A 27,645-nucleotide genomic window follows, 5' to 3' on the forward strand; every position below is an offset into this window, starting at 1 on the left:
AACCCGTGCGACTTTTCATCACTCGCTAACCCCCGCGCTAGCCGAAAAACTATCGCCTGCTTAAAAGGGGCGGTAGTGGCTAGCGCATCCGGCGGTATAGCGCGCGGTATTAAGTGCATTAAACCGCTAAAGCGCCTTCGTAAAAGGAGCCCATAGTATTTTAGCACGTAATTGAGCACACTATTGCCATTTAAGCATGTAAGTAAATGCTAGTAGCATTCTATAAATTTAATCATGCAACAGGCGCTTAAATTTAGATGACCTTTTTTAAAATTATTAGAGCAAATGAAGTAAATCACTCGCTGTGTGCTCCGACCGCCTCTCCCTGTTCTATAGTCGGGCCTCACCAATCAGGAGCTGATTTGACATGCAGCTCCTGATTGGTAAGGCCCGACTTTAGTACAGGAAGAGGTGGTTGGAGCATACAGCGAGTGATTTACTTCATTTGCTCTAATAATTTTAAAAAAGGTCATCTAAATTTAAGTGATTTCCTTCAGTCGCCGGCCCTCCAGTTGCCTTCTCCTGTCTGGTCATTCACACCGCGAATGACCGGGACCGACATCCAGTCTGCCAGGACATTGAGACTGCCAAAGTTATACTCCATTTTCGGCACAAAAAACGTCGTTAGAAAAGTCCAAATGGTCTGCATTTAGACATAGGAGGGGCCAACCTTGTAATGGACTGGCTACATAGACATTCCAGCAGAGCAGTGGGGCACCTCAGAGGGCACTGCTGTGAACTTCACATAAAGAGTGTCATAAGTATATCTCACCATAACCCCCTTATAATTTAGGATGAGCTCCCAAAACTCCCCCAGTATGTACTATACCTACCCGTCTACCACCCCAATAGCCTTATGGCTGCATGTGGCACCTATATGCCAGTATAGTAGGGTTTTGGTGGGCTCACACATAAATGTAGTGTTTAGAGTGGTTTATGGGCTAAAGTGGGCAGAAGATTAGATTAGATTAGTTCCCATGGCAACTAGCCCACCCACTAGCCTATTTAAGACACCTGTATGGTACTCTGGTAGGCTTTCCCATATCAGATGCTGCTGTTCTACAAATGGGTATGCAGTTTTTCATTCTGATTTTTGTGGAGTGGGAGGAGTTATGTGACCACTGGAGAAGTGTTGGGGAGGGATCAGTATTTAATCCTTCCATTGATTATCTGGTCAGTTTGGGTATCTTTTTGACATTTATTCGCTTTCAAAACATTTCTAGCCTAAAATGTCCAAAATTTTGTCCAGACCATCTTGTAAAAGGTTCCATTATTGTAGCAAGAAGTCCAAGTCTAAACCACCCCAAACCCGCCCATAGCACACCACCTAACACACCTGTGTGAATTCTGGATGTACAGTGGGAAAAACGTCCTGCTAGATGTCCAGGAAACCAGTTTTGATTATCAGCATTTGGAGGTCCCAGCGATTAGGACATCCAAGTGCCAACTTAGGGGTTTTTTTGGACATCTTTATGTTTTGATTATCAGCCCTATGATTATCTAAATATCACTGTGGTAGAGCAACACAAGCTGCGTTACAGTTCTTTAAGTCAAATTAAAGGACAATAATACTGTATGTCTTTAAGACCCTAATGTAGTTTGATAACTTCCTTCCTGAATGTATATATTTATACAGTGGAACCTCAGTTTGCGAGTAACCCGGTTTGCGAGTGTTTTGCAAGAAGAGCAAAACACTCAGCAAACTTTTGCCTCGCAAACCGAGCATGTTCTGGTGTACGAGCATCTCCCCCTCACTCTAACCGGCATCGCACCCCCCCCCGAACCAGTATCGCAACCCCCCTCCCCCCCGCGAGAACCGCAAAGCACCCCCGTGCTGAAAGCGGCATCCGCCCGCCCTTGCTCCCAAGCACTTGGTCCTTACCCCTTCTGCTCGTTGTAAGTGTGAATGCGAGCTCCCGCCTCTTGCCTGGGCTGGGCTTTGAGCATCTGCGCATGCTCAAGACCTTTTGGCTCTCATTCTCTCGGAGAGAACGAGATCTCGGAGAGAACGAGAGCCAGAAGGCCTTGAGCATGCGCAGATGCTCAAGGCCCAGCCCAGGCAAGAGGTGGGAGCTCGCATTCACCTTTATAACGAGCAGAAGGGGGTAAGGACCGTGCTTGGGAGGAAGGGCGGGCGGATGCCACTTTCAGCACGGGGGTGCTTTGCGGTTCTCGCGGGGGGGGAGGGTTGCGATGCCGGTTCGGGGGTGTGTGATGCCGGTTAGAGTGTGGGGAGGGGGTGATGGAGCAGCGCCGGTAGCCTCGGGGGGGGGGGTTGGTGGAACGAATTGTTGAAGTTTCCATTATCTATGGGGAAAGTTGCTTTGATATACGAGTGTTTTGGTTTAAGAGCATGCTTCTGGAACGAATTATGCTCTTAAACCAAGGTACCACTGTATAGGCAAATTTGTTTCTAATTAATGTTAAATATATAGGAATACTACCCTTGATTACTAACCATGCTACACGTTGAGCATAAAATTAACTCTTGCTCAGATAAAAATATAGTTCAGCTTGCATGTATAATCAATGTGGTTAATAAAATACATTTAGGGGTCCTTTTACTAAGGCGCGCTAGCCGTTTTAATGCACGCTAAACGCTAACACATCCATAGAATATAATGGATGCATTAGCGTTTAGCATGCGCTAAAATGGCTTGCGCGCCTTAGTAAAAGGACCCCATAGTTTAACTTTTGTTCTGTGAAGGAAAACTGTTGCCAAGCAGGAAAAACAAAGTGGAGATGACTCAGGTCATGCCTTTGGATGCTGGACCCATGTTTCAGTAATCTGTGTCTGTATTAGAAGACCAAATGGTCTAAGACATAATATAGCATAGAAAACAAGTTAATCAATATAAAAACATCATTGAAGGAACAGAAATGTCTATACAGATAAAAATATTTTCTATAGGTGAACATTTTTTAAATATAAATAATATTGACATTAAAAGATGTATAGATAAAGGAGCATACAACCAACAAACGCACAAGCAATGAAAAATAATAACATTGAACATGAAAATCAACGTGAATAATATGGATATTAAATTTACATAGCATATGTAGATTTATCAAGATCCAGTGTCATTTGCATCTGTTGGGGGTTTTTTTGTGCTATTAGTTGTATCCTCACAGGTTAGTTAGTTAATTTTATGTCTCTATTATTCACATTAATTTTCATGTTCAGCATTATATTATATTTATGTTGGTCATATCTTCATTTATTTATCTATGGGTTTGATATTCAAAGTGATTTAACCAGACAGTAGAGGGTCCTGCTTGGTTAAATGGTTAAATTGCCTGATCCTGTCTAAGCACTGATATTTAATGACACTTTATTTAATTCACCCAAAGCGGTTTATAATAAAGTACACAGAATAGTAATCAAGTACTCTTCAGTATTTTCCCTACCTGTCCCAGCAGGCTCACAATCTAACTGAACATTGCTGCTGAGTATCACCACAGACTGCTCCTACACTGCGCAGTTAGAGCTGGGGGCAATCCATGAATGGAGCCAGGAAGGAGCTAGTTCTTTACCAGTTAGCAGCCATATTCAGACCACTAACCAAGTAAGCGGCTGAAGTTAGGATAGCAAAAAGGCTGAGCTGGCTTCAGCCATGGAGGTAACCAGGCACCAGTCTGCAGAGGAATTCAGGGTGCACCCCCTTCTGATCCTCCCTCCCATTCCTCTGAAATGCAGCTCCTTCCTTTTCTTCTCTGCCCCTCCTCCCCTCCCTCTCCCCTGAAGATAGATCACAGCAAGCTTGAGCCTCCCTCCATCCTTGTAGGCCCTTCTACAGGCCTATCTTTATGGTCCCTGTTGGTCTTCAAGGGCAAACAGGCAAGAGCATTGCCTACTCACTCCTGCCTGTGCAAAGTGGCTGCTGCAACCTGTGGTGGCTACCTCACAATACATTTTGAGTGGGCAGCCAGGCAAGAGCATTGCTCCTGCCCATTTGCCCTGCTAGATCATCAGAGACTATCAACATATGTCTGGAAGGCTTGGGCCTACCATGATCTTTCTCTAGGGATGGGAATGGTAGTTCTAGGGGGGTAGAGAGGATTAGAAGGGATAGCCCCTGACTTGGCAGAAACCCATATGAAAGTCCCAGCTAAATATCAGCCAGGATTCACACACTGTATATACTTAAATATAAACTGAGATTTATGACCCAGAAATGGGGGTCTGAGTTTATATTTAAGTGCTTCCTCCTCCTGGACATCGCAGGCCACCCCCGGGCCTACCTTAAGCCCTGGGGATCCCATGTCCGGTCTCAGCTGGCTCCTTATCGCCCCGCCTACCTCCCAGACCCATCCAAGGCATACCTGGTGGTTCAGCCTTGAGTTGCTACAGGAGCAGTCTTCTACACATCTTCCCAGTGCAGTCTCACTACAGAAAATGGCTACGATGAGTTCTCACGTCAACCTCACAAGCCTGCCAGCAGGAACAGGACACAGGAGGTTTTACTCCTGTCCCAGCTCACTGCTGGACCACCAGGGCTTAAGGTAAGCCCGGAGGAGGCCTGCAATGGGTGGGTCTGCCAGGCTAGGTCTGGAGCTTGGGCTGCCTGGCTGGATCTGGACCTGAGGCTGGAGCTGGCTTTGGTGGCCAGCACAACTTTAATTAGACTTGAATATTCAATGACTGTGCCTATATATGGCCCAGCATTGAATATCTGGGACTGGCTGACCGCTGTGAGCTTAATATTGACCAGTATATATATTTTTGTGTTAATATTATTTCCATTTACACATTTTTTTAACCTCTACTAAATATTTTTGACTGTATGGTCACTTCTATTATCTTTTTATATTTATTAACATGTTTTCTTCTTTATGTTATGTCTTAGACCATGTGGTCTCCTTATGCAAGCATAGACTCAGTGACATAGCCAGACAGCCAATTTTGGGCGAGGCTGAGCCCAAAGTGGGCAGACATTGCTCTCTCTTTTCCTCCTTTCCCACCCCCAGCCTGTGCAGCAGACTTTCTCTCCCTCCCTTTCTACCCCCCAGCCCATGCAGCAAATTCTCTTATCTCCCTCCCTTCCAACCCCCCAGCCCATGCAGCAGATTCTCTCCCTCTCTTTCCCTCCCTATCCCCCCTCAGCCTGCATACTATTTCTTCTAGTCACTAGCAGCGGTTCATACACACTGCCAGTGTCTGACCCAGAAGCCTTCCCTCTGGTGCAAAACAAAAACACGACAGAAGGAAGGCTTTTGGATTCCCGCTGGCAGCATGTACAAACCATTAGTGGCCTGTAGCTACTGAATGGCTAGGCCTGAAACCAATCTGGGCAGGCCTGCCTCTGGCTACGCCCTCTGCATAGACTGCTGAAAAATAGTCCATATCAGGTCTTTGGAACTGTTATATTTTGTGAGACATAATAAAGATATTCCATTGGAGCCCCAATCTCCTCAGTCATTACCACATTGTTTTTCCTGCTTGGCTTTCCTGTGATACAGCAGTTTCTCTTTTTTTGTTTTGGGAAACCATTGCCCCTTCACACCGCCATTTGCTGATGTTAATGAGCACTGCTGCCATATGATACATTTCCAATCTAAATCTTCTTATTGTGCTACATATATATTATAAGTCTTTTACTTAAAATATACTGCACACAAAATAAAATATTATATGCTTTATTTAAAATTTTCTAATTTTGACTTATGTTGCTTATTTATGTAGGTTTTGTGAATCACCAACAAGTGACCTTGAAGTGAGAGGTGGCCGAGGCAGAGGGAAACGAGCACGTTCAGCTGCACCTGTACTAGGGAATGATACTGGCTTTACAGAGCTGAGGGGACTACAAAACAAAAACCGAGGTGGTGCTAATGGAAAGGGGAGGCGAGGCAGCCTTAACACAAGTGGGCGACGGACACCCCCAAACTGTATATTGGAGGAAGTCAAAGCTAGTCCATCCTCTTCTAATAAAAGGAAAAGCAAACCCTCCATGGAGTTGGATTTAAACTCTAGTTCTGAGGACAATAAATGTGGAAAGAGAGTTCGTACTAACTCTAGAAGCACCCCAACTACCCCACAGGGTAAAACTGAAACTACTTTTTTAGACCAAGGTTGCTCATCCCCAGTATTGATCGATTGTCCTCACCCAAATTGCAACAAGAAATACAAGCACATCAATGGGCTGCGGTATCACCAAGCCCATGCACACTTAGATCCAGAAAATAAACTGGAGTTTGAGCCAGATGGTGAGGACAAAATTTCAGACTGTGAGGAAGCATTAAGTTCTGTGGCACTTGAATGCAGTGAGCCAAGCACAAGTTTATCAAGTTTTGATCAGCTAAAAGCACCAACATCTCCAGGCTTACTAAGTGTCCAAAGGACTCCGAAAGGGAAACGAGAACTAATAAATAATGGCCCGACTCCAATTATCAGTTCTAAAGCTGGTAAGAATTCTGGAAAAAAGAAGGGTATTAACAATGAGCTGAATAGCCTTCCTGTAATATCCAATATGACATCCACATTAGAAAATTGCTCAGTGTCAGAAGGTAGTTTGACAACTGAAATGCCTAAGCTGGAAGCAGAAGGATTAATAGACAAGAAAAATATGGGAGAGAAAGGTAAAAAAGCTGCTAATTGCAAAGTAGATAAAAATCTTTCAAAACTGAAAGCCACTAGGCCTATTGCTCCAGCTCCAGCTCCTACTCCTACCCCACCACAATTAATAGCTATACCTACTGCAGCTTTTACAGCTACTACTACAGGAACAATACCTGGATTGCCCTCTCTAACTACTACTGTTGTCCAGGCAACACCAAAGAGCCCTCCACTAAAACCCATTCAGCCAAAGCCCACAATCATGGGGGAACCAAGCACTGTCAACCCAGCTCTCACATCACTCAAAGAGAAAAAGAAAAAGGAGAAGAGAAAGCTAAAAGACAAAGAAAGTAAAGACATTGGAAGCCCTAAAATGGATTCTAAGCTGGGAAAATTAGAGGATTCAAAAGGGTCTGGGAAAGATTTGGCTGGGCATTTTTTAAAGGACCACCTTGGCAAGAATGAAGTGCTAGCTAATGGGCTGTCAGAGTCCCAGGAGAGCAGAATGGCAAGTATTAAAGCTGAAGCTGATAAGGTTTACACTTTCACAGATAATGCACCTAGCCCTTCTATAGGGAGTGCCTCCAGGTTAGAATGCAGCACTGCAATAAATGGGCAGCCTTCTATAGCACCACTACATGTTTTGACCCAAAACGGTGGGGACAGTTCAACAACTAAAACAAACAGCCCTGCTTATTCTGATATTTCTGATGCTGCTGATGATGGGGGCTCTGACAGTAGGTCAGAGGGTATGAGGTCAAAGGCCAGCTCTCCTTCAGATATTATTTCTAATAAGGACAGTGTTGTTAAAGGACATTCTTCAACCACAGAACAATCATCACAAATGAAAGAGTCCCATTCTCCTTACTACCATGGATATGATCCTTATTATTCTCCAAACTACATGCACTCTGGACAGGTCAACACCCCTGCAGCTGGGAGCAACAGTACCCCACAAGGAATGAAGATCAAAAAAGAGACTGATGAAGAAACTGAAAAGAAAGACAAAATGGAAATTTCAGATGCCAAGAAAAATGAAACCAGCTCCACTAATTTACCAGCTCAGCATCAATCTGTAATAACCCAGAGACATCCTGCCCTAGCCCAATCACTTTACTATGGCCAATATGCCTATGGACTCTATATGGACCAAAAGTCTTTAATGGCATCCAATCCTGTTTATAGACAGCAATATGAAAAATATTATGAGGATCAGAGACTAGCTGAACAGAAAATGGCACAAAGTGGAAGAGACTGTGAAAGGAAAAATGAACAGCTTTTATCAAAGGAGCCAGGAAAAGATGACAAGCAAAAAATCATCCCATCTGCTACCATCTCAAAAGCTCCCTCCACTCCAGAGCCAAGCAAAATTAACAGTAAATTAGGATCAGCAATGCCTAACAAAAATGACGAAACAGGAAAATCACAGATTCTATCAAATCATCACCAGCAACTTCAGTCGGATAGTTTCAAAGCCAAACAAATGGAAAACCACCAGCTCATTAAGGAAGCTGTGGAAATGAAGTCTGTTATGGACTCTATGAAACAGACAGGAGTAGATCCCACTCTGAGGTTCAAACAGGTAAGGCAACGAGCTCACACACATTTCATTCTGTTCTCTCGAGCACTCCTTGTTTTCCATCTCTTGTCTAACAGAATTTTGTCAGAATACAGAGAGCCATCTGGCTACTTTATTTAAAATGAAATTTTATTTTAACTGCCCTGGCTTACGAACCACTCTGACTTGAATGTTTATGATAGCCTTCTTTAGAACAACATTGAAAGTTGTAGACAGTAACGAGTGCTACAACAAATTGCTGAACAGAATTTCAACACTGTTGCAAATACTTTTACGTTTGTTGTAAAGGGGTTTATATAATTTACAGCAGATTAGCTGACTCATTGTTCATTTATTATAGAGAGGAAAGTACGGTGCATAATACCATCTGAGCTGGTAAGAATTCTGAGTTGTCTGTTTCATATCACATCTGGATAAGTTTAGCTTTTTTTTTTTTTTTAGCAGTTTTCCTTGCTTTTGTGAAATATCTTTATAGTTTTACATTATGTACAGAATGTATCAAAGGTTAGACAAAGAAAACCTGTACTGAATAAGAATTAAGGGTCGGCTTTGTGTTTTTCAAATAAAACAAACGCCATTTGATGTGATTTAAAAAAAAACCCCACAAAGGATATAATGGCATGAAGTCCCATTGAGGGCCTGATTCACTAAAGCTTTTCTCCCATTATCTGTCTATGGGGTGCAGATGGGAATAAAGGGTTAGTTCTCAAAAAAAAATACACAGTTGTAATTCATGTGCCTACATTTTAGGATCCTGAATTTTATATGAACTTAAAATCCTGGGGCCTGATATTCAAAGGATTTATGCTCCTTAATTTTGAGAAAAATGCTCTTAAATTGACTTCTCTGAAAATTTACTAGGGCTGAGTGCAACCACTTATACAGGGGCATTAACACCTTCTTTCTTCTACTGGCTACGCTTCTTTCTAAACAGCCTAGTATCCTTGTAGCAACAGCCACCACCTTATCCCACTGTTTCTTTGCCTTTAGATCTTCGGACACTAAGGCCCAGATTCACTAAAGATAGGGAGTCAGTTGCTGTTGGCCGATTTTAAAAACAGCAATTGATCACTATCTTCTTTCTATGCAAATGATTTGCACAGAGGTGCAAATCATTTGCATGCAAACTCCCGACTCAAAGTGATTGAGTCGGGGCAGAGCCCTGATAGTAGTGACAGGAGAAGCAGCCTCCTGTCACTGCTGTCAGGGCTTCTGACGGCTTTTTTTTAAAAAAAAATTTTAATCGGGCAGATATTTTGCGAGTATTACACACTTCAGCAATGTCGCTCACAAACATATTGAAAAGGATCAGCCCCAGCACCAATCCTTGAGGGACTCCACTACTCACCTTTCCTTCCTCTGAGCGGATTCCATTAACCACCACCCTCCGGTGTCTTGTCTGTCAACCAGTTTCTAATCCAGTTCACCAGTTTGGGTCCTAACTAGAGTATGACACGGGGAAAAAAATTGTCCCCGTCCCTGTGAACTCGGTCCCATCCCCGCCCCGTCCCTGTGAGCTCGGTCCCCATCCCCACCCTGTCTGTCCCCATGAGCTTGTCCCCGTCCCTGCCTTGTCCCCACAAACCATCTGATCCCATCCAAACAAGCTTCAAATAGTTTTATATTGAACACAGCTACAATGCTACTTTATTCTAAAGCAATACTACTTTATCCTAAAGCAGAAAAGAAATATAATTTTTTTTTCTACTTTTGTTGTCTGGTTTCTGCTTTCCTCATATTCACATCATTCTCTTCTTTCCATCCACTGTCTGCCTTCTCTCTGCCTCTTCCTTATGGCATCTGCTCTATTTCTATGCCTCTACCACAAACTGTCTGTCTCTCCCTTCCATCTCTCCCTCCCCCCTCCATTGGTCTGGTACACATCTTCTTCCCACCGCTCCCCATGGTCTGGCATCTCTGTCTTCTTCCCTTCCATCTCTCACTCCCTCCCCCAGGTGGTTGTTAGCATCACTCTCCTCCCTTCAGATCCTCCCCTCCCCCAAATCTCTGGTATCTCTCTCTCCTCTCCCTTTCCCTTCCTTTTCTGCTTTTCCTTCTCAATTTGTTTTCTACCTCTTGTCTACTTACTTTCCAGTCCTCAATTTCCCTTTCATTGTGTCTACCTACAGCTTACCATCTCTTTCCCTCACCCCTTCCAGTATCTCACTAAATCCGTCCTCTTCCCCCAATCCAGCATGTGCTCTTTTTCTTTATCCCCTCCTTCCATCCAGCATGTGCTCGCTCTCTCCTCTCCACTTCCTTCCAGATTCTGCTTCCCTCTCTATCCTCTCCCATCCAGTGTCTGTTCCCCTCTCTCCCCTCCCATCCAGTGTCTGCTCCTCTTTTCTCCTCCCTACTTCCTTCTAACGTCTGCTCCCTCTCTCTCCACTTTCAGCATCTGTTCCCTCTCTCACTCTCCCCTTCCAACCAGCATCTGCTCCCTCCACTTCCCTTCAGCACCAATTAAGGACTTCCTTAGACTCCTTCCTAAGGAAGTTCCTTATTGGCTCAGTTGCCTCAGGCCCCTCAGCCAATCAGGGCCTTAGGCCCTTCCCCGTGCATCACATGATGCACCAGGTTGGGGCCTAAGGCCTGTATTGCATCAGAGGAGGCCGGAGGAGCAGGAGGGACTGAGCACCCCTCCTGCTCCCAGTGTAAAGGTTTGTGGCGGTGGCATCCATTGTTCAGTGGCAGGAGGGAGTGGGCATCCTTCCTGCCATATTTTTAAGCACAGGTGTTTGGTGGGTGGGGAGGGTGTACGGACGGGGAAGGAGGGGGCTGATGGCAGGAGGGACCAGGCATCTTTCCTGCCATATTTTCAGTGAGGTGAGGGGAGCATCGGGTGGCAGGAGGGAGTGAGCATCCCTCCTGCCATTTGTGGGTCACGGGATAGGGGTGGGAGTGTTTTGACAGGTCTGCCTGTTTTTTACTCTTTTTTTTATGGAGTAGATATTTTGCGTGTGTAAAACCGGCAGACCTGTCGGTAACACAGTTAAGAACATAAGAATTGCCACTGCTAAGTCAGACCAGTGGTCCATTGTGCCCAGCAGTCCGTGTCCAGCAGCGGCCCTTAGGATAAGACCAGTGCCCCAACTGAGACTAGCTTTACCTGCTTACGTTCTGGTTCAGCAGGAACTTGTCTAACTTTGTTTTGAATCCCTGGAGGTGTTTTCCCCTATAACAACCTCCGGAAGAACGTTCCAGTTTTCTACCAATAGGTCTACAGCAGTCGGGTTTTAGGATAGTAAAACCCGATTCAAAATAGCCAAGCAAATGTTAGTGAATCAATTGCTTGGCTATTTTGCAAGGGGTTTTACTAATTTGCATGGGTTGGATCGGACAATGGGGAAAAACACGCAGATAAAGGCCAAATGGCCCATCTAGTCTGCCCATCTGAAGTAACCATTATCTCTTTCTCTCTCTCTGAGATCCCACGTGCCTATCCAAGGCCCTCTTGAATTCAGACACAGTCTCTGTTTCCACCACCTCTTCAGGAGATTGTTCTACACATCTGCCACCCTTTCCGTAAAAAAGTATTTCCTCAGATTATTCAGGAGCCTATCACCTCTTAACTTCATCCTATGCCCTCTTATTACAGAGTTTCCTTTCAAATGAAAGAGACTCGACTCATGCCTCAGAAATCCATACCCTCATGGTCCCGAACCTCACTGCACTCCCACACCCCATCCCAGCAAAAATCACTAGCAGGAGAAATGCCCACTTCTTCATGCCTCGGGCACCCAGACCATTCCTACACCCCTGACTGACCAAAACCTGGACCCCCCCTCCCACACCTAGACCTGTCAGTTTTTCAGGTAGGTAGAATCATTATTTTTGTGCATTGCAAAGTGATGTTAGAGCATCAATCAATGGTCATGTTTTAATATTAATGACTTCATTTTAATACTAATGAAGTCGTTTGCATAGCAGAGTCAGAGACTGCAACAGATGCATGGAATAGCATGCGGTGAGCCATTGAGAACATCGGTCAGCAAAATTAAGTCATCGCCAAACCGTTCAACCAGTTTAGCGACAATCGTTAGATGCACGGTGACTTTAGTGCATCTGGGCCTAAGTTTCTTTGTAGTGGGAAAGAAAGCCAAGGTCCTTGTTGAGTCCTGTCCGGTGGGTATAAAAATATTTTAGCATTTTGATTTCAAAAGTCTTGCGCTCTTGGATTGTCTTAAAATTTCCTTTTAGTACCCTCACCATAGAATCAATGGGGCAGTAGTCAGTTTTTTCAAAGTGCTGTCTGACAGAAGTGACATCTTGTTTGGCATTTTAATTTTTAATATGATATCTGTGTAAGTTGATCCTAGACTTTAGCATCTGGCCTGATTCACCAATGTAGCACCCTTCTTTGCACTTTTTGCATTGAATAATATACATGTATAACATATTGGAAGATAAGCATGTGAAGGATCCTCTTATGTTGAATGTTCTTCCCTTACACAGTTTGCAGCTTGCTATTCCGCAAGGATGTATGCTATTCTCTCTTTGAGGGCTTGTGTAGGGAGTTTGCTTCTTACCAGTTTCTGTTTAAGATTAGGTAGCTGGCAGAAGGCCAGCACAAGTGGAGCTGAGAATATTTATTTTAGTAATTCATCTTCTTGGAATAGTAGTTGTAGATCTCTTAATTTTTCTTAGTTTTTCCAGCTCTGGATTGTATGTCACTACCAAGGGGCTCCTTTCTGTCATTGTCTTTTCCTTTCTAGTGCAATTGGTTTTCTCTGGTTGTTTTAAGGCAGTGTTTCTCAACTTCTTCAAGTCAAGTAACCCCCTAAGTCTAACAAATATCAACTGAGTATCCCCGTCCAAGCCCCGCCCCTAATCCTATCCCCATAATAATAGGACTAATTGTAATGCAATTTCTTCCATTCATTTTTCTTATATACACCATATAATCTTATTAACAATACATAAAGGTAACCACAAAATTAAAAAGCACACTGTAGCAGAGAAAATGTTAATTATCATTTATATTCATTTTTTTTTTCAAAGAGGTCAAGGCAGATGATTTTAAAACATGCAATGTCACCTCAGGAACAGCTTCAAAAAAATAGACAAATAATAGTGCAAAATATAGACAGCAGATATAAATTCTCAAAACAGACATATTTAGATCACTAAGGGCTCCTTTTACAAAGGTGCGCTAGCGGTTTTAGCATGCACTAAAATGCCCCGCGCGCTAGCCGCTATCGCCTTCTTTTAAGCAGGCGGTAATTTTTGGCTAGCGTGCGCTAATCTTGTGTGTGCGCTAAAAACGCTAGCGCACCTTTGTAAAAGGAGCCCAAAATTGAAAATAAAATAATTTTCCCTACCTTTGTTGTCTGGTGATTTTATTAGGTTCTGGTTGCACTTCCTTCTGACTGTGCATCCAACAATTCTTTCTTTCTGCCTCTTGCACGCTTCCTCTCCTCCAGATCTCATTCCCTTCCCCAACCAACATCTCTCTCTGTCCCTCCATGAGTCTAACTTTTCTTCCTCTCTCCTTCACCCCCATTGGCAACATGTCTCCCTCTCTCATTGTCCATCTGTATTTCTCTCATTCCCTCCTTTGCTGTAAAGGGAGTGGAGAAAGAGAGAGAGAGAGATCCATGGTGTATCTCTCCCATCCCCTCTACTGCCACATCCAACATTTTCCCCTCTCTCATCCCAGGATCATGTGCAGCATCTTTCACCACTGCTCATCAGTTTCATGCCCAACATTTCTCCTTCTGTCACCCCTCTCCAGCACATGTCACATCTCTCCCTCCATTATATCCAACATTCCTCCAATCCCTTTCAATATGTCCCACTGTTCCCTCTCCATGACTATATCCAACATTTCTCCCTCTCATCCTTCTCTTCCCCATGCATCTGTACCTCATTCTTCTCTTTCGGTGCCCAACATTTTTTTTCTTTATTCCTTTCCCTCTCACTCACACACTCATGCCCAACACTTCTCCCTTTCTATTCCCTCCCTCCCTCCCTTCCTCCATCTACATGCATCTTTTCCTTTTCCCTTTCATCTATGTGCATCTCCTCTCTCTATTTCCTTCCATTCCACTTTATCCATGTTGTCACAAACACTTCTCAGAGCGGAGTTAAAAAATGACAAAAAACTATGATCTGACGTGTCCCCTACTACCAGGGGTATCTTCAGGTCTTCTTCTTGGCCCTAAGTAACTGCCTAGGCCCTAAGTAACTGCCTAGGCTTCAACCAATCAAATACTGACTCAGGCAGAATTTCTCAAAGTCAAGATTGGTCATTCTGATCTTAGTGGTCAAAAGGTATAGCATAAAGCAAAACACATTCTACTTTTCACAAGAAAAAAAATCAGTTTTCAAAATAAGGTCAAAAGAAAACATATGCCTCTGGCAAACAGTACAGAGAAAACTATAAGCTTCAAATCCAGCTCTAGTCCAGCACTACAATAGTGATTCATCAGCATTCAACTCCTTGCATGAAGGCATAGACCTCAGTCCTGATAGCAGGGAGTCACAACCAAACATATTTTGAGAGAAAAAAAAACACATGCCCTTGTATTGCCTGAGACCATCCACTCTGGCTCAGTCTTCGAATTTCACTTGCTTGTCAGAAACAAAACTTATTTTCTGTGTCAAATTATTTATAGGCAGGAACAAGATATTCACAGGACAGTGCATATTTGAGTGTTATATTCCCAGCAACATACAACTTGAACATTCTCTCTGAGGCACCAAACAACCGGGGAGCTCTACCTCAAGCTCCCTAGTCACTGTAGCACAGGGGTACCCAAATGGTCAATCACGATTGACCAGTAGAGATCGCAAAGGCAACGCGAGTCGATCGCATTGCCTTTGCAATCTTGTTCTTTCTGCCTCCCCAAGCCAGGCCAGGCGCGTACAAGGGCCGGACCCACAAGCCTTCACCTCTGACGTCAATTCTGACATCGTAGAGGAAGGTCTGGGCCAGCCAATCGCTGCCTGGCTGGCCTGGAACTTCCTCTGAAGTCAGAATTGACGTCGGAAGTGAAGGTTTGTGGGCCCAGCATTTATACGTGCTAGGCCTGGCTCGGGGAGGCAGGGAGAAATCAGCGTGGTAATTGGGGGGGGGGCAGGGAGTGAGAAAGAATCGTGGAAGTGGAGAAATTGGTGCGATGGCTTGGGGGGCAGGGGGAGAGAGAAAGACAGAAATAAAGAGGGATGCAGGGGGAGAGAGAAAAAAAAGGGGAGGGGGCAGAAAGAAAGAAACGCAGAAGTAAATAAATATTGCATTTACAGAAGAAGGAAGAGCAACCAGAGACTCATGAAATCACCAGACTAAAATGATTTTATTTTCAATTTAGTGATCAAAATGTGTCCGTTTTGAGAATTTATATCTGCTGTCTATATTTTGCACTATGGCCCCCTTTTTACTAAACCGCGATAGTGGTTTTTTGCACAGGGAGCCTATGAGTGTCGAGAGCTGCAAGTGGCATTCAGCACAGCTCCCTGCACTAAAAACCGCTGTTGCGGTTTAGTAAAAGGGGAGGGGGTATATTTGTCTATTTTTGTATAGTTGTTACTGAGGTGACATTGCATATTTTAAAGTCATCTGCCTTGACCTCTGAAAAAAAAACCCAAATATAAATGATAATTAACATTTTCTCTGCGTACAGTGTGCTTTTGTGGGGTTTTTTTTAATTTTATTGTTGGTAGATCATTTTGACTTGGTCATTTTAAAAGTAGCTTGCAAGCCAAAAAAGTGTGGGCATCCCTGCTATAGCACATATTGGTATGCAGCATAGCTGAAGGGGATTGTGTGATTGCTTCTTCACCACTACAAACATAGTGAGTTTTTAGCATATAGAAACATTCACTCTTAGCTTAATGCCTTTTGGCCCAAACTAGATATACAGTTAGCAGATTGTAAAATCCAGGTAAGTAATTATTTCTTAGCCAGAAATCTTGTCCACCAAAACACAAAACATACATTGAAAGGAGAAAAAAAAACACTAGCTGTCTCACAGCTACTTACTCCCTTAGTTAATTTCCATGAGCTCTGCTGGAACCTCTGAGGTAGGGCAGGTTCCCTGGATTTCCACTTCCATAAAATCCTCTGGAATATGAAAGTTGGAAATACAGCAACTTTCTTCTACTTCCTGCATTGGCCAATCTGATACCTCAGAGTCTGCCTTCTCTCTCCAAGGCTCCTGCCTTGCTTCATCCTGCTGGAATGTTTCTGCCACATTACTCTCCACTCCCCTTCCTGCTTCATTCAGCCTGCCTTTAATCCGAACAAAGCTACTCCCCTTCAGTCTGTAGAGGGGGATGGGCTTTGGTTCCACTGCAGGCAGCATCAGCTCCAGCTTCCCCTATCTGCTTTGCCTTATTCTTACAGGTGCAGCAACCTTGGCTCTAGCTGCCCTAGCTGCTGTTCTAACGGTGCAAATGCTGTGGTTCTGCCTGCTCATAACCAACCTGATCCAGATTACCACTGTTCTTACAACATGGACAAGGGAGGTCAGACTCGAGTTGCTCACTAGAGCTGATCTGGTTAGCTCTTCTGCACATGGTCTTCTTGGCAGCTCTAGGTGCAAAACCAGCACGGCGGCTTGGTTTGTCACAATGTGCATCTTCTTCCTCTCTCTTTTGTTTGTCTTCATCCATGTGGATATCTTCCCTTTCTCTTCAGTTCCCGTTCCCTCTCCTACATCCATGTGTGTTTCTTCCCTTCATCTCCCAACTCTGGAACCAAACCCCCCCCCCCCCCCAAAATCAGATTACAGAGCTCATTGATGACCTTCTGGAAAGCGGTAAAGACTCTACTCTTCAACTAAAATTCACCCACAGTCTACACCTCATCCCCATTAATCCCCTCTACCCTCTCTTCTCCATTCTTAATCTGTACTTAAATTGCTGTATAGTCCTTGTATTTAAACTACTGTATAGTCTTTGTATTGTCCAAATGTACTCCACTGTGAATATTTGCTTGTAGGCTGTTCTGAGCTATTGGGAGGACGGGATAAAAATCTAAATAAATAAATAAGAAGCATATCCCTTCTCCTCCATCCATGTCCAGCATTTCTCCACACTCATCCAGCCAGCCAACCACCCTTACCAACTTTCTCCATTTCCCCACATCCCTCAGACCAATATCGCTCCCTCTTCACCCCTCCCCACCCCCCTCCTCAAGCAAGTCAAGTGTTTTTTTCTCCTCTAACCTTCTTTCTTTTTCTGCCTTACCACTGCCTGATCTGGAATCTGGATTCCACACAGGGCCCGGCACTGGTACTAACTTCAACGAAGAGCCTTCTCGTCCACACGCTCGTGAAGACCCTGTCCACTCACTTTGACATGTTTGCATCAGAGGGGCGGTACCAACAGGACCTCACGAGCATTAGACTCGAAGTCTCTGCATCAGTGAAGCTAGCGCCAGTGCCGGGCCTTGTATAGGCTCCAGACACCCTACGGCCCTAGGCCTCACATTAAGTACATAACTTGAACAATACAGTACTTTGTTCTTCTCTCCAGCATTTAGGAGCTGTGGCTGGAATAAATGCTCATGCCTAAATTATATGACCAAATAGCACAATAGTTCAAGTTAAATTTTCTGTGAAAGTATAGCCCAAACTTCAGATTGGAAGGGTGTATATTCTCTTACCCCTCCTAACTCTCTTCACAGTAAATAATACAACATTTATAGATCCTCAGAAGTACCACCTAGCACTCATACAAATTTATTGGGTCAGGCTTTATGTACTACTTCCTCACCGGATCTTCCATACTTTGCTATTAAATTTATAAATACTTTTTTCCACCTTAGTGTATAAATAGTTTAAATACTTAGCTTAAAACTTTTGGTCATGCTTTCAGGGATTTAAACAGCCTAAATTATAGACACATATTTCACCTGTGCTGGTATTCTATAAAAGAACGCAAATATCTACTTTCCATTATAGATGAGCACAATCTGGGTACCTATATATGGGTGTTTTGTTATAGAATTGCCCCTATATGTGCCCATAGTTTTGAAAATTGCTTAACAAAGACATTGTGACCATGGAATAGCTTCTGTGCTGTGCATTTTAGGTTCCCCACATTATTGGCTCAAAGCGAAAAAACCACTTTAAAATTTAAGATGGGAAATTTGCAGCCCCTACCCTCATAACCCATGAACCTAATGAACATCAAGTTGGCCTCCAGGTTCTCAGTGCAACTTTCCTCTGTCTAGCTCATGGTACACACAACTTTACTACTTCAAAAGTGCCAATTAGTATTGGGGAACTGTCTTGCCTCTCCCAGGTTCAAGTTTGGTTGTGCAGGGCCATCTTCCCCATAACCTGTGATCCCTACAAGCATTTATTTGACCTCAAGGCTCTCAATATACAGTCACTATCCATGGCTTGTTTCTGAGATAAGCAGCATAAAATCTGTTTTGCTCTTTTGGGATTGTGCTTGTGACCTGGATTGATCACTGTTGTATACAAGACATCGAAGCACTCTTCCCTGGAAGAACTGTGGACTTTGGGCCCCTGCTGAAATATTCCTTGGGCCTCCATAATTAAACTGTATCACTATGCCCTCTGCCTTTCCTCCCCCATAATTTCTGCCTCTTTCAAATATGATGTCCAGATTCTGTGCCATTCTTAACCCCTGCTCAATCTGCTCCACTCCTCAGAAGACCCATCAAGTTAAATTCTGGGCTCTGAAAAGGAGGTCAGAGTAGCAGCAATGTTTTGTATTCAGAGATTTTGTATAATATGGAGAAGTTTTGGAGAAGCAGGGGAGAAATGAATTTATGGGGTTGACTAGGTTTGATGTAAAAGAGGTTGTACTGGTGTGAAGGGGAGATGCTGAATGTATCAAGGGCCCAATGGCAGAATTGCCTTTTGTGGATTTTAAGAATATACACATTGCCATAGTGGGACAGATCAGAGGTCTATCAAGCCCAGTAAGCTTGTTCACACCAGTACAACCTCTTTTACATCAAACCTAGTCAACCCCATAAATTCATTTCTCCCCTGCTTCTCCAAAACTTCTCCATATTATACAAAATCTCTGAATACAAAACATTGCTGCTACTCTGACCTCCTTTTCAGAGCCCAGAATTTAACTTGATGGGTCTTCTGAGGAGTGGAGCAGATTGAGCAGGGGTTAAGAATGGCACAGAATCTGGACATCATATTTGAAAGAGGCAGAAATTATGGGGGAGGAAAGGCAGAGGGCATAGTGATACAGTTTAATTATGGAGGCCCAAGGAATATTTCAGCAGGGGCCCAAAGTCCACAGTTCTTCCAGGGAAGAGTGCTTCGATGTCTTGCATTCATGTGGCTCACCAGCATGAAAATGTGCTGCAGCTCCTGAGAAGTAGTTAATTTTCCTGCTTTACATGGTCAACATTTACATGAATGAATCAAATAAACTACCGTTTATTTTCCCATTTTAAAACCACAACATGCCAGTGGTACAAAATAGAATGAGTGTTTTACATTTTTACTGTGAACAGACCAAAATGAATGAAACAGTTGTTGAATAAGTCCCTGTAAATGGTAATGTCTGGGAGTAGTCTGCATTAAACTAGTTTCAGACTTAAGGTATGGTTTGGTGTTACAGATAGTTGGACTGTGCCTAAAAGAAGACTAAGGGCCTGATATTCAACGTTATTTAGCCTGCCAGGAACAGCTCCTGGCCAGGTAAATAGCACTTAGCTGGCTATCTCCTGATACTGAGCAGGGGATAACCTGCTATCTCACATTGAATATCCCAGTCTCCAGATTGGCTGGTGACCAGCTGTATCATGCACATAGCCAATCACTGCCAGTATACAGCAGCTTGCTGGCTAAGTTCAGTGGCTAAAGACAACCACCTAAAAGGATGGTATATCTTTGGCCATTGAAACTTAGCCAACTAGCTACTGAATATTAGCATAGCCGGCAACGCCTTGGCCAGAAAAAGAAAATGACAGAAGGACAAATCTGGCCCCATTCCCACAGGATCCCTGTCCTGTCTCCACGAGTTCTGGCCCTGTCCCTGCCCCTGCCCCATCCCTGCAAGCTCTGTCCTCACCTGCACAAACCTCAAACACTTTAAAATCATAAGTGTTCAAGGCTTGTGCAGATGAGGACAGAGCTTGTAGGGATGGGACAGGTATGGAGAGAGATCCTACGGGGACAAATTTGTCCCTGTGTCATTCTCTAACTAGAAATTCAATACCGGTGGCCAGATATGGTGCAGTCTCCTGCAGTCTGAGTATGGTGTTCAAAGTGTTAAAAATAAACTAAACGTTTTTCCATGCCATTAGGACTCAGATTCAAGAACATGGCATCATTATATGTACCAGCCAAAATATATGGATCAACAAAAAGAAGAATTCGAACGGGAGAAGAAATTAAAAGAAGACAGTCCTAGAAAAACACCTAATAAAGAAAGCTCCATACCCAATCATTCTGTACCATCAGGCACTAAAGAAGATCCCAAAGAAAGCAAACGCCTTGATTCTCAATCAATAGATGAAAACAAAAATAAAAATGATGATCGAAAGACTCCTGTGAACTGGAAAGACTCACGAACTGCCCGTGTGGCAGTTTCTTCACCAATGAGTCAGCATCAATCATACATTCAGTATTTGCACACTTATCCATATACACAGATGTATGATCCCAACCATCCTGCATACCGTGCAGTATCTCCTGTTCTAATGCACAGCTATCCAGGTATGTAATAAATGTTCTGGAATAATAAAGTTCTGAGAAGTTCTGTGTGAATGAAAGGTGTTTCAATATTGGGTGAGAAACTAACTGTATATAAGTTGTACAAAAAATTTTTATAGATAAAGCCAATTTCATTCAAGATGTTCCTTGGTAGATGCAGCCTCTAACAATTTGCTTTTGTTGCTAGACTGCATTTCTGAGCACACATTTGGTTTGTTAGCACATCTTTAAAAAATTAAGGAATGTAGTTATCAATGTGGGCTAATGTTAAAACGTATTATTTTACCACTAACTCAAGCTATTTTAGCATGGGTCCCATTTTATAAAATGAGACTTAGGGCTAGATTCTCAAAACTTAAGGTTGCCTTTAGTGCGGTTGCTAAACTGGTTCCAGACGGTTTAGCCTGCATGCATTTTAGTGGTGGATTATCAAAATGACTTATCGCAGTCTTTAGCGAGCTTTCTAGCAGTCTCTGACACTGCCATGCAAATGGGCTCTTGAATATTAAAACGAGCACTCCAGTGGATTCTTAAACATCACTGAGTCATTCTCCAAGAGTGACGTCGGCTTTTGGCAACCAAAATCAGTGACTGGTCCAGGGGTGCCGGTACAGTGCCAGCACTGTTAAAAGTGCATCTTGTGGTGTGTGTTTTGACTGTGGATAATGAAAAAAAAAAATTACATGATTCTCATAAATTATAGTCTTTTTTTTTTTCAGTGGGAGTGGTAAAAGCACACGTGTTATAGCCCCCATTGGCAGCAGGAGAGATGCCCACTTCCACCGCAAACACCCCACCCCTTCCCGGCAGTGGAAGGGATGTCCACTCTCTCCTGCCACCAAACACACACCCCAACATCCCCTTGACAGCGGGAAAGATGCCCACTCTCTCCCACCGCCACGTAACCCCCTCCCCCAGTGCCTTTGACAAACCCCGCCCTCTCCCCCTTACCTTACTTAGATGGATGGCTGGAGGGATGCTTACTCTCTCTGACCAGCAGGCCCACCTCTTCAAAATGGCGGGCCTTCCCCTCCTTGGTGCATCCTGGGATGCTCCGGGGAGGGGCCTGAGGCTCTGATTGGCCCAGGTTGTTTAAGACTTCCTATGGATGGGGCCTTAGGCATCCATGCCAATCAGAGCCTTAAGCCTCTCCCCAGATGCACTGGGAAGGGGCCTGAGGCTCTGATTGGCCCAAACGCATAAGACTCCTCCCATAGGAAAGGCTTTAACCTGGGCCAATCAGAGCCTCAGGCCCCTCTAGGCCCGTCATTTATTTATTTATTTAAAAAAGTTATATACCGCCTGGAGTCTCAGTGGTTTCCATGACTCCTTTTTAAGAAATCGCTTCTATAACAGCTGCAACAGCAGCCTGTCGGTTTTTTAATGCGACTTTTTGACAATCTAGGCCTTAGTTACTAATAACTGGGGTTAATAGTAACATAACACATCTTAATGGTAGCTCAAGTTGATAACTGCTAAGGACTCAAGTCTATAAATGTCACTGAAAAATTGGCACCGACAACATGCTAAGTGCTATAATATAAACAATGCTTAAAGTTAGATGCCATTTATAGAATAGTGCTTAGTGCCAGGATCCACACGTAACTTTAGGCATGAGGATTTATACCAACTAAAGCCTGGAGTAAATCCTTGTGCCAAATTAAGCATGGATCTACTTTATTCTGTAACATTGCACATAAATTGCAGGCGTGCTCCCAGTTCACCCATGACTCTCCCATGGCCTCAATCCTTTTTGAAGCCATACATACAATTTACATGTTGATCCTGGTACCTAAAAATTGATGCCAATTTGCGATATTAGTAGCCAGTTATTGCCACTTATTGGCTTGTTATTTAATTAAATTACATGCAAAAATTGGGTATACACCCAAATTGCAATGTTTAGAGCCGTTTATAGAATTAGGCCATAAACTGTTTTAATACACATTAACTTTCATAATATTCTATAATATTGATGAGTATAATATAATATCATTACTGTTATAGGTTAAGAAGGGATTTAAAATTTTTATTGTAATATTTCTGATGTTAATAGTGTATTTTCATATAGTTTTTTTTTTTCGATTTTCAAATGTATACATTGTCAAGTTCAAAATATCAGTAAAGAAATTTAAAAAAAATTAAAAAATTTTTTAAAAAATACACATTAACTTACAAATTTATGTGTTAAAAAGTTCTAACCTGTATGACAAATATTTTCTTATAACAAATGTATGAAACAAGCTGAAAAAAATACTGAAAATTTGGAAAAGAGTCAGAATATACCCCAAAAATTAATCAAGTTTTTTTTCCTCCAAGCATTTGAAACTGGAAATTCAATAACTTAACGTGTGTGAGGGGGGTTTGTCTTTTATCACAGGAGCCTATCTCTCTCCAGGATTCCATCATTATCCGGTTTATGGGAAAATGTCTGGAAGAGAGGAGACGGAAAAAGCTAGTAACAGTCCCAGCATTAACGCCAAGTCAGCCACTGAATCTAAAGCACTGGATCTGCTACAGCAACATGCCAATCAATACCGCACCAAGTCTCCTGCAGTAAGAGTTTCTTCTGCTCTTATTTGAAAATGTTGTATGTTTTTCTCTGTTTTAAAGAAAGCTGCCCACAAAACTCAGACTGTTCTCAATATGAAAAATTAGTTTGAAAGTATCCTCTAATTTCATCATTAAACCCTGCGTCCTTAATCCAATCCTCGGGACTCACCCAGCTAAACAGGTGTTCAGAATATCCACAATGAATATGCATGAAATACATTTCCATGTACTACCTCCATTGTATGCAAATCTATCTCATGCATATTCATTGTGGGTGTCTTAAAAACCTGACTGGCTGGGTATGCCTCAAGGAATGGATTGAGAAACATTGAGTTAGTGATTTTTGAACTTGTTCTCTTCTTTGATGTAACTAGAAAGCGATACTCATACAGTGGATTTATGCTTGGATGTTTTATTTACTATGGGGCTTATAATCAAAAGACTAATGGACTGTAGTTGGATCAATTTATTAGATCATACAAAACACTCAACACAATTCGTGTTTCGACCAGAGACCTGTATCAGGAGTTAACAGTGTGGAATTAATTGATGATTTTCCAAACTGAATTATGGTCTGATTATAAAGTATGGTATGATTATAAAGTCTCAAAGGTTTGACAGTTTCAGTAATCGAATGAAACACTTGCTACTTGGATCAATTCATTTTGGAAGATTATCAATTAATTCCACACTGATGCAGGTCTCTGGTCGAAACACGAATTGTGTTGAGTGTTTTGTATGATCTAATAAATTGATCCAACTACAGTCCATTGGTCTTCGTTTCCTTCACTGTTACATTGTTTGGAACAAGTAGATAAGCATGATTTAATGGGACAGTCAGCATGGGTTCAGCGAGGGAAATCTTGCATCATCAATTTGCTTGACTTCTTTGAATAAATATGGATAAAGGTGAGCCAGTTGATACCTGTATCTAGAGTTTCAGAAAGCTTTCAACAAAGTTCTTCATGAGAGGCACCTGAGAAAATTAGAGTCATAGGATAGGAGGCAATGTTCAGTTGTGGATTGGGAATTGGTTATTGGATAGAAAACAAAAGATAGGGTTAAATGGCCATTTTTCTCAATGGAAGAGGGTAAATAGTGGAGTGCTGCAGGGATTTGTACTGAGATTGGTGCTATTTAACTTATTTATAAATAATCTGGAAATTGGAACGACGAGTGAGGTGATTAAATTTGCAGATGACTATTCAAAGTTGTTAAAAGCATGAAGATTGTGAAAAATTGCAGACATTCCTTAGGAAATTGGAAGACTGGGCATCCAAATGGCAGATGAAATTTAATGTGGACAAATGCAAAGTGATACACATTGGGAAGAAAGAATGTTATAATGCCTCTGTATCGCTCCATGGTGCAACCTCACCTAGAGCATTGCATTCAGTTCTGTTCACCTTACCTCAATAAAGATAAAGCAGTACTGGGGGAGGGGGGTATGGTGCTATAGTTAAAGCTACAGCCTCTGTACCCTGAGGTTGTGGGCTCAAACCCACACTTCTCCTTGTGACCTTAGGTAAGTCACTTAATAACATAACATAACTTTATTCTTCTATACCGCCATAATCAAACTATTTCTAGGCGATTTACACAGAAGAAGGCTGGACAATCAGCAAAATACAGTTAATTGAAATTCAACAAATTTTATAAAATATTCAATATAAGAGTTTTGGTTAACAGTAGTATCCTCAGGAAATAAATTTGTCAAACAGTGTTGACTTACCGTATTTTCACGCAAATAACGCGCACCCGTGTAAAACGCGCACACGGGTTTAGCGCGCAGAAATCACGATGATATGTACAAAAACTTTTGTATACCGCGCTCACGGGTATACCGCGCATGATGCCCGACGCTCCTTTCGCCCGCCCTGACTTTCCGTGCGCTGTCCCGACTCTCCGTTCACCCCCCCTGGCTTCCGTGCACTGCCCTGACTTTCCGTGCGCTGTCCCGACTCTCCGTTCACCCCCCCTGACTTCTGTGCACTGCCCTGACTTTCCGTGCGCTGTCCCGACTCTCCGTTCACCCCCCCTGACTTCCGTGCACTGCCCTGACTTTCCGTGCGCTGTCCCGACTCTCCATTCACCCCCCCTGACTTTCCGTGCACTGTCCCCCCTTGAAGTCCTGTCCCCCCTTGAAGGTCTGTCCCCATCCTGAAAGCCTGATGCCCCCCCCGACGTCCGATACATCCCCCCCCCGGCAGGACAACTCGCACCCCCACCCCGAAGGACCGCCGACTCCTCAACAATATCGGGCCAGGAGGGAGCCCAAACCCTCCTGGCCACGGCGACCCCCTAACCCCACCCCGCACTACATTAAGGGCAGGAGGGATCCCAGGCCCTCCTGCCCTCGACGCAAACCCCCTCCCCCCAATGACCGCCCCCCCCCAAGAACCTCCACCCGTCCCCCAGCCGACCCGCGACCCCCCTGGCCGACCCCCACGACACCCCCACCCGCCTTCCCCGTACCTTTGTGTAGTTGGGCCAGAAGGGAGCCCAAACCCTCCTGGCCACGGCGACCCCCTAACCCCACCCCGCACTACATTACGGGCAGGAGGGATCCCAGGCCCTCCTGCCCTCGACGCAAACCCCCCTCCCCTCCAACGACCGCCCCCCCCAAGAACCTCCGACCGCCCCCCCAGCCGACCCGCGACCCCCCTGGCCGACCCCCACGACCCCCCCACCCCCCTTCCCCGTACCTTTGGTAGTTGGCCGGACAGACGGGAGCCAAACCCGCCTGTCCGGCAGGCAGCCAACGAAGGAATGAGGCCGGATTGGCCCATCCGTCCTAAAGCTCCGCCTACTGGTGGGGCCTAAGGCGCGTGGGCCAATCAGAAGAGGCCCTGGAGCCTTTTGTCCCCCCTGGGGGCGCGGCCTGAGGCACATGGTCGGGTTGGGCCCATGTGCCTCAGGCCGCGCCCCCAGGTGGGACCTAAGGCTCCAGGGCCTATTCTGATTGGCCCACGCGCCTTAGGCCCCACCAGTAGGCGGAGCTTTAGGACGGATGGGCCAATCCGGCCTCATTCCTTCGTTGGCTGCCTGCCGGACAGGCGGGTTTGGCTCCCGTCTGTCCGGCCAACTACCAAAGGTATGGGGAAGGGGAGTGGGGGGTCGCGGGGGTCGCCAGGGGGGTCGCGGGTCGGCTGGGGGGGCGGTCGGAGGTTCTTGGGGGGGCGGTCGTTGGGGGGAGGGGTGTTTGCGTCGAGGGCAGGAGGGCCTGGGATCTCTCCTGCCCGTAATGTAGTGCGGGGTGGGGTTAGGGGGTCGCCGTGGCCAGGAGGGTTTGGGCTCCCTTCTGGCCCGATATTGTCGGGAAGTCGGCGGTCCTTCGTTGTGGGGGTGCGAGTGGTCCTGCCGTGGGGGGATGTATCGGACGTCGGGGAGTTGGCCGGGCAAGAGGGCTTGGGCTCCCTCTTGCTCCGATCGTGGATGCGGGTGCGGGTGGGAGCGCGTGCGAGCGGTCGTTCGGGGTGGGGTGCGAGCGGTCCTGCTGGGGGGGTGAATCGGGCGTCGGGCGGGGTGGGAACTATGTTTAAAAACTTTTGTATACCGCGCTCACGCATATAACGCGCGAGGGGTATGCACGGTAGGTAAAAACGCGTATAACGCGCGCGTTATATGCGTGAAAATACGGTAATTACTTTTCGAAATGCACCATAAGGCAACATAACTTCATCAATACAATTACTCCACCAGATCTGCTGCTTACTTGCTTGAAATGTTAGTGTTCTATCCAAAAAAGTCTTGTATCTGCAACCAATTATTTTTGGTTATGTAAATAAATTGGAATTTCTGGTTATCCTCGTTGGACTATATAACACAAAATGAGATAAAAGGTAATTTGGGGCCAATCCCCGAACCATCTTAAAATAGATGTATGAAAATTTTAATAGCACTCATGCTTCTACCGGGAGCCAATGCAACAGTCGATAGTAAGGACTAATATAGTCATTCTTCTTTAACCCAAATATCAGTCGAACAGCCGTATTACCCCAGGTACATTAGATAGATCGTGAGCCTGCCAGGACAGACAGCGAAAAATACTTGAGAACCTGAATAAATTACTTTAAACCATTCTGAGCTCCCTTGGGAGAACGGTATAAAAATTGAATAAATAAATAGAAAAAGTTCAAAGAAGAGGAACCAAGATGATATAAGGGATGAAACTTCTCTCATATGAGAAAAAAAAGATCATGACAAGGTGGTCCTCCATACTCATCCTAAATTCTCACCTAAAGTGGTTTCAGAATTTCATCTCATTCAATCCATTGTACTTTCAGTGTTTTTTTCCAAAG

At 44.2% G+C, this 27,645-nt stretch overlaps 1 protein-coding gene across 5 annotated transcripts in view; it reads left to right on the forward strand.

Annotated features, from left to right (window-relative positions):
• ZNF608 (zinc finger protein 608) overlaps positions 1-27,645 on the forward strand; it is a 195,642-nt gene that overhangs the window by 159,295 nt on the left and 8,702 nt on the right. For all 5 annotated transcript variants that reach the window (XM_033928994.1, XM_033928993.1, XM_033928992.1 and 2 more), the window contains 3 exons: positions 5,687-8,138; positions 20,383-20,794; positions 23,172-23,347. In XM_033928994.1, the coding sequence (XP_033784885.1) occupies positions 5,687-8,138; positions 20,383-20,794; positions 23,172-23,347 (3,040 nt within the window). The remainder of the gene's footprint in view (positions 1-5,686; positions 8,139-20,382; positions 20,795-23,171; positions 23,348-27,645) is intronic.

Source organism: Geotrypetes seraphini, chromosome 1 (assembly GCF_902459505.1).
Source record: "Geotrypetes seraphini chromosome 1, aGeoSer1.1, whole genome shotgun sequence".
NCBI lineage: Eukaryota > Metazoa > Chordata > Amphibia > Gymnophiona > Dermophiidae > Geotrypetes > Geotrypetes seraphini.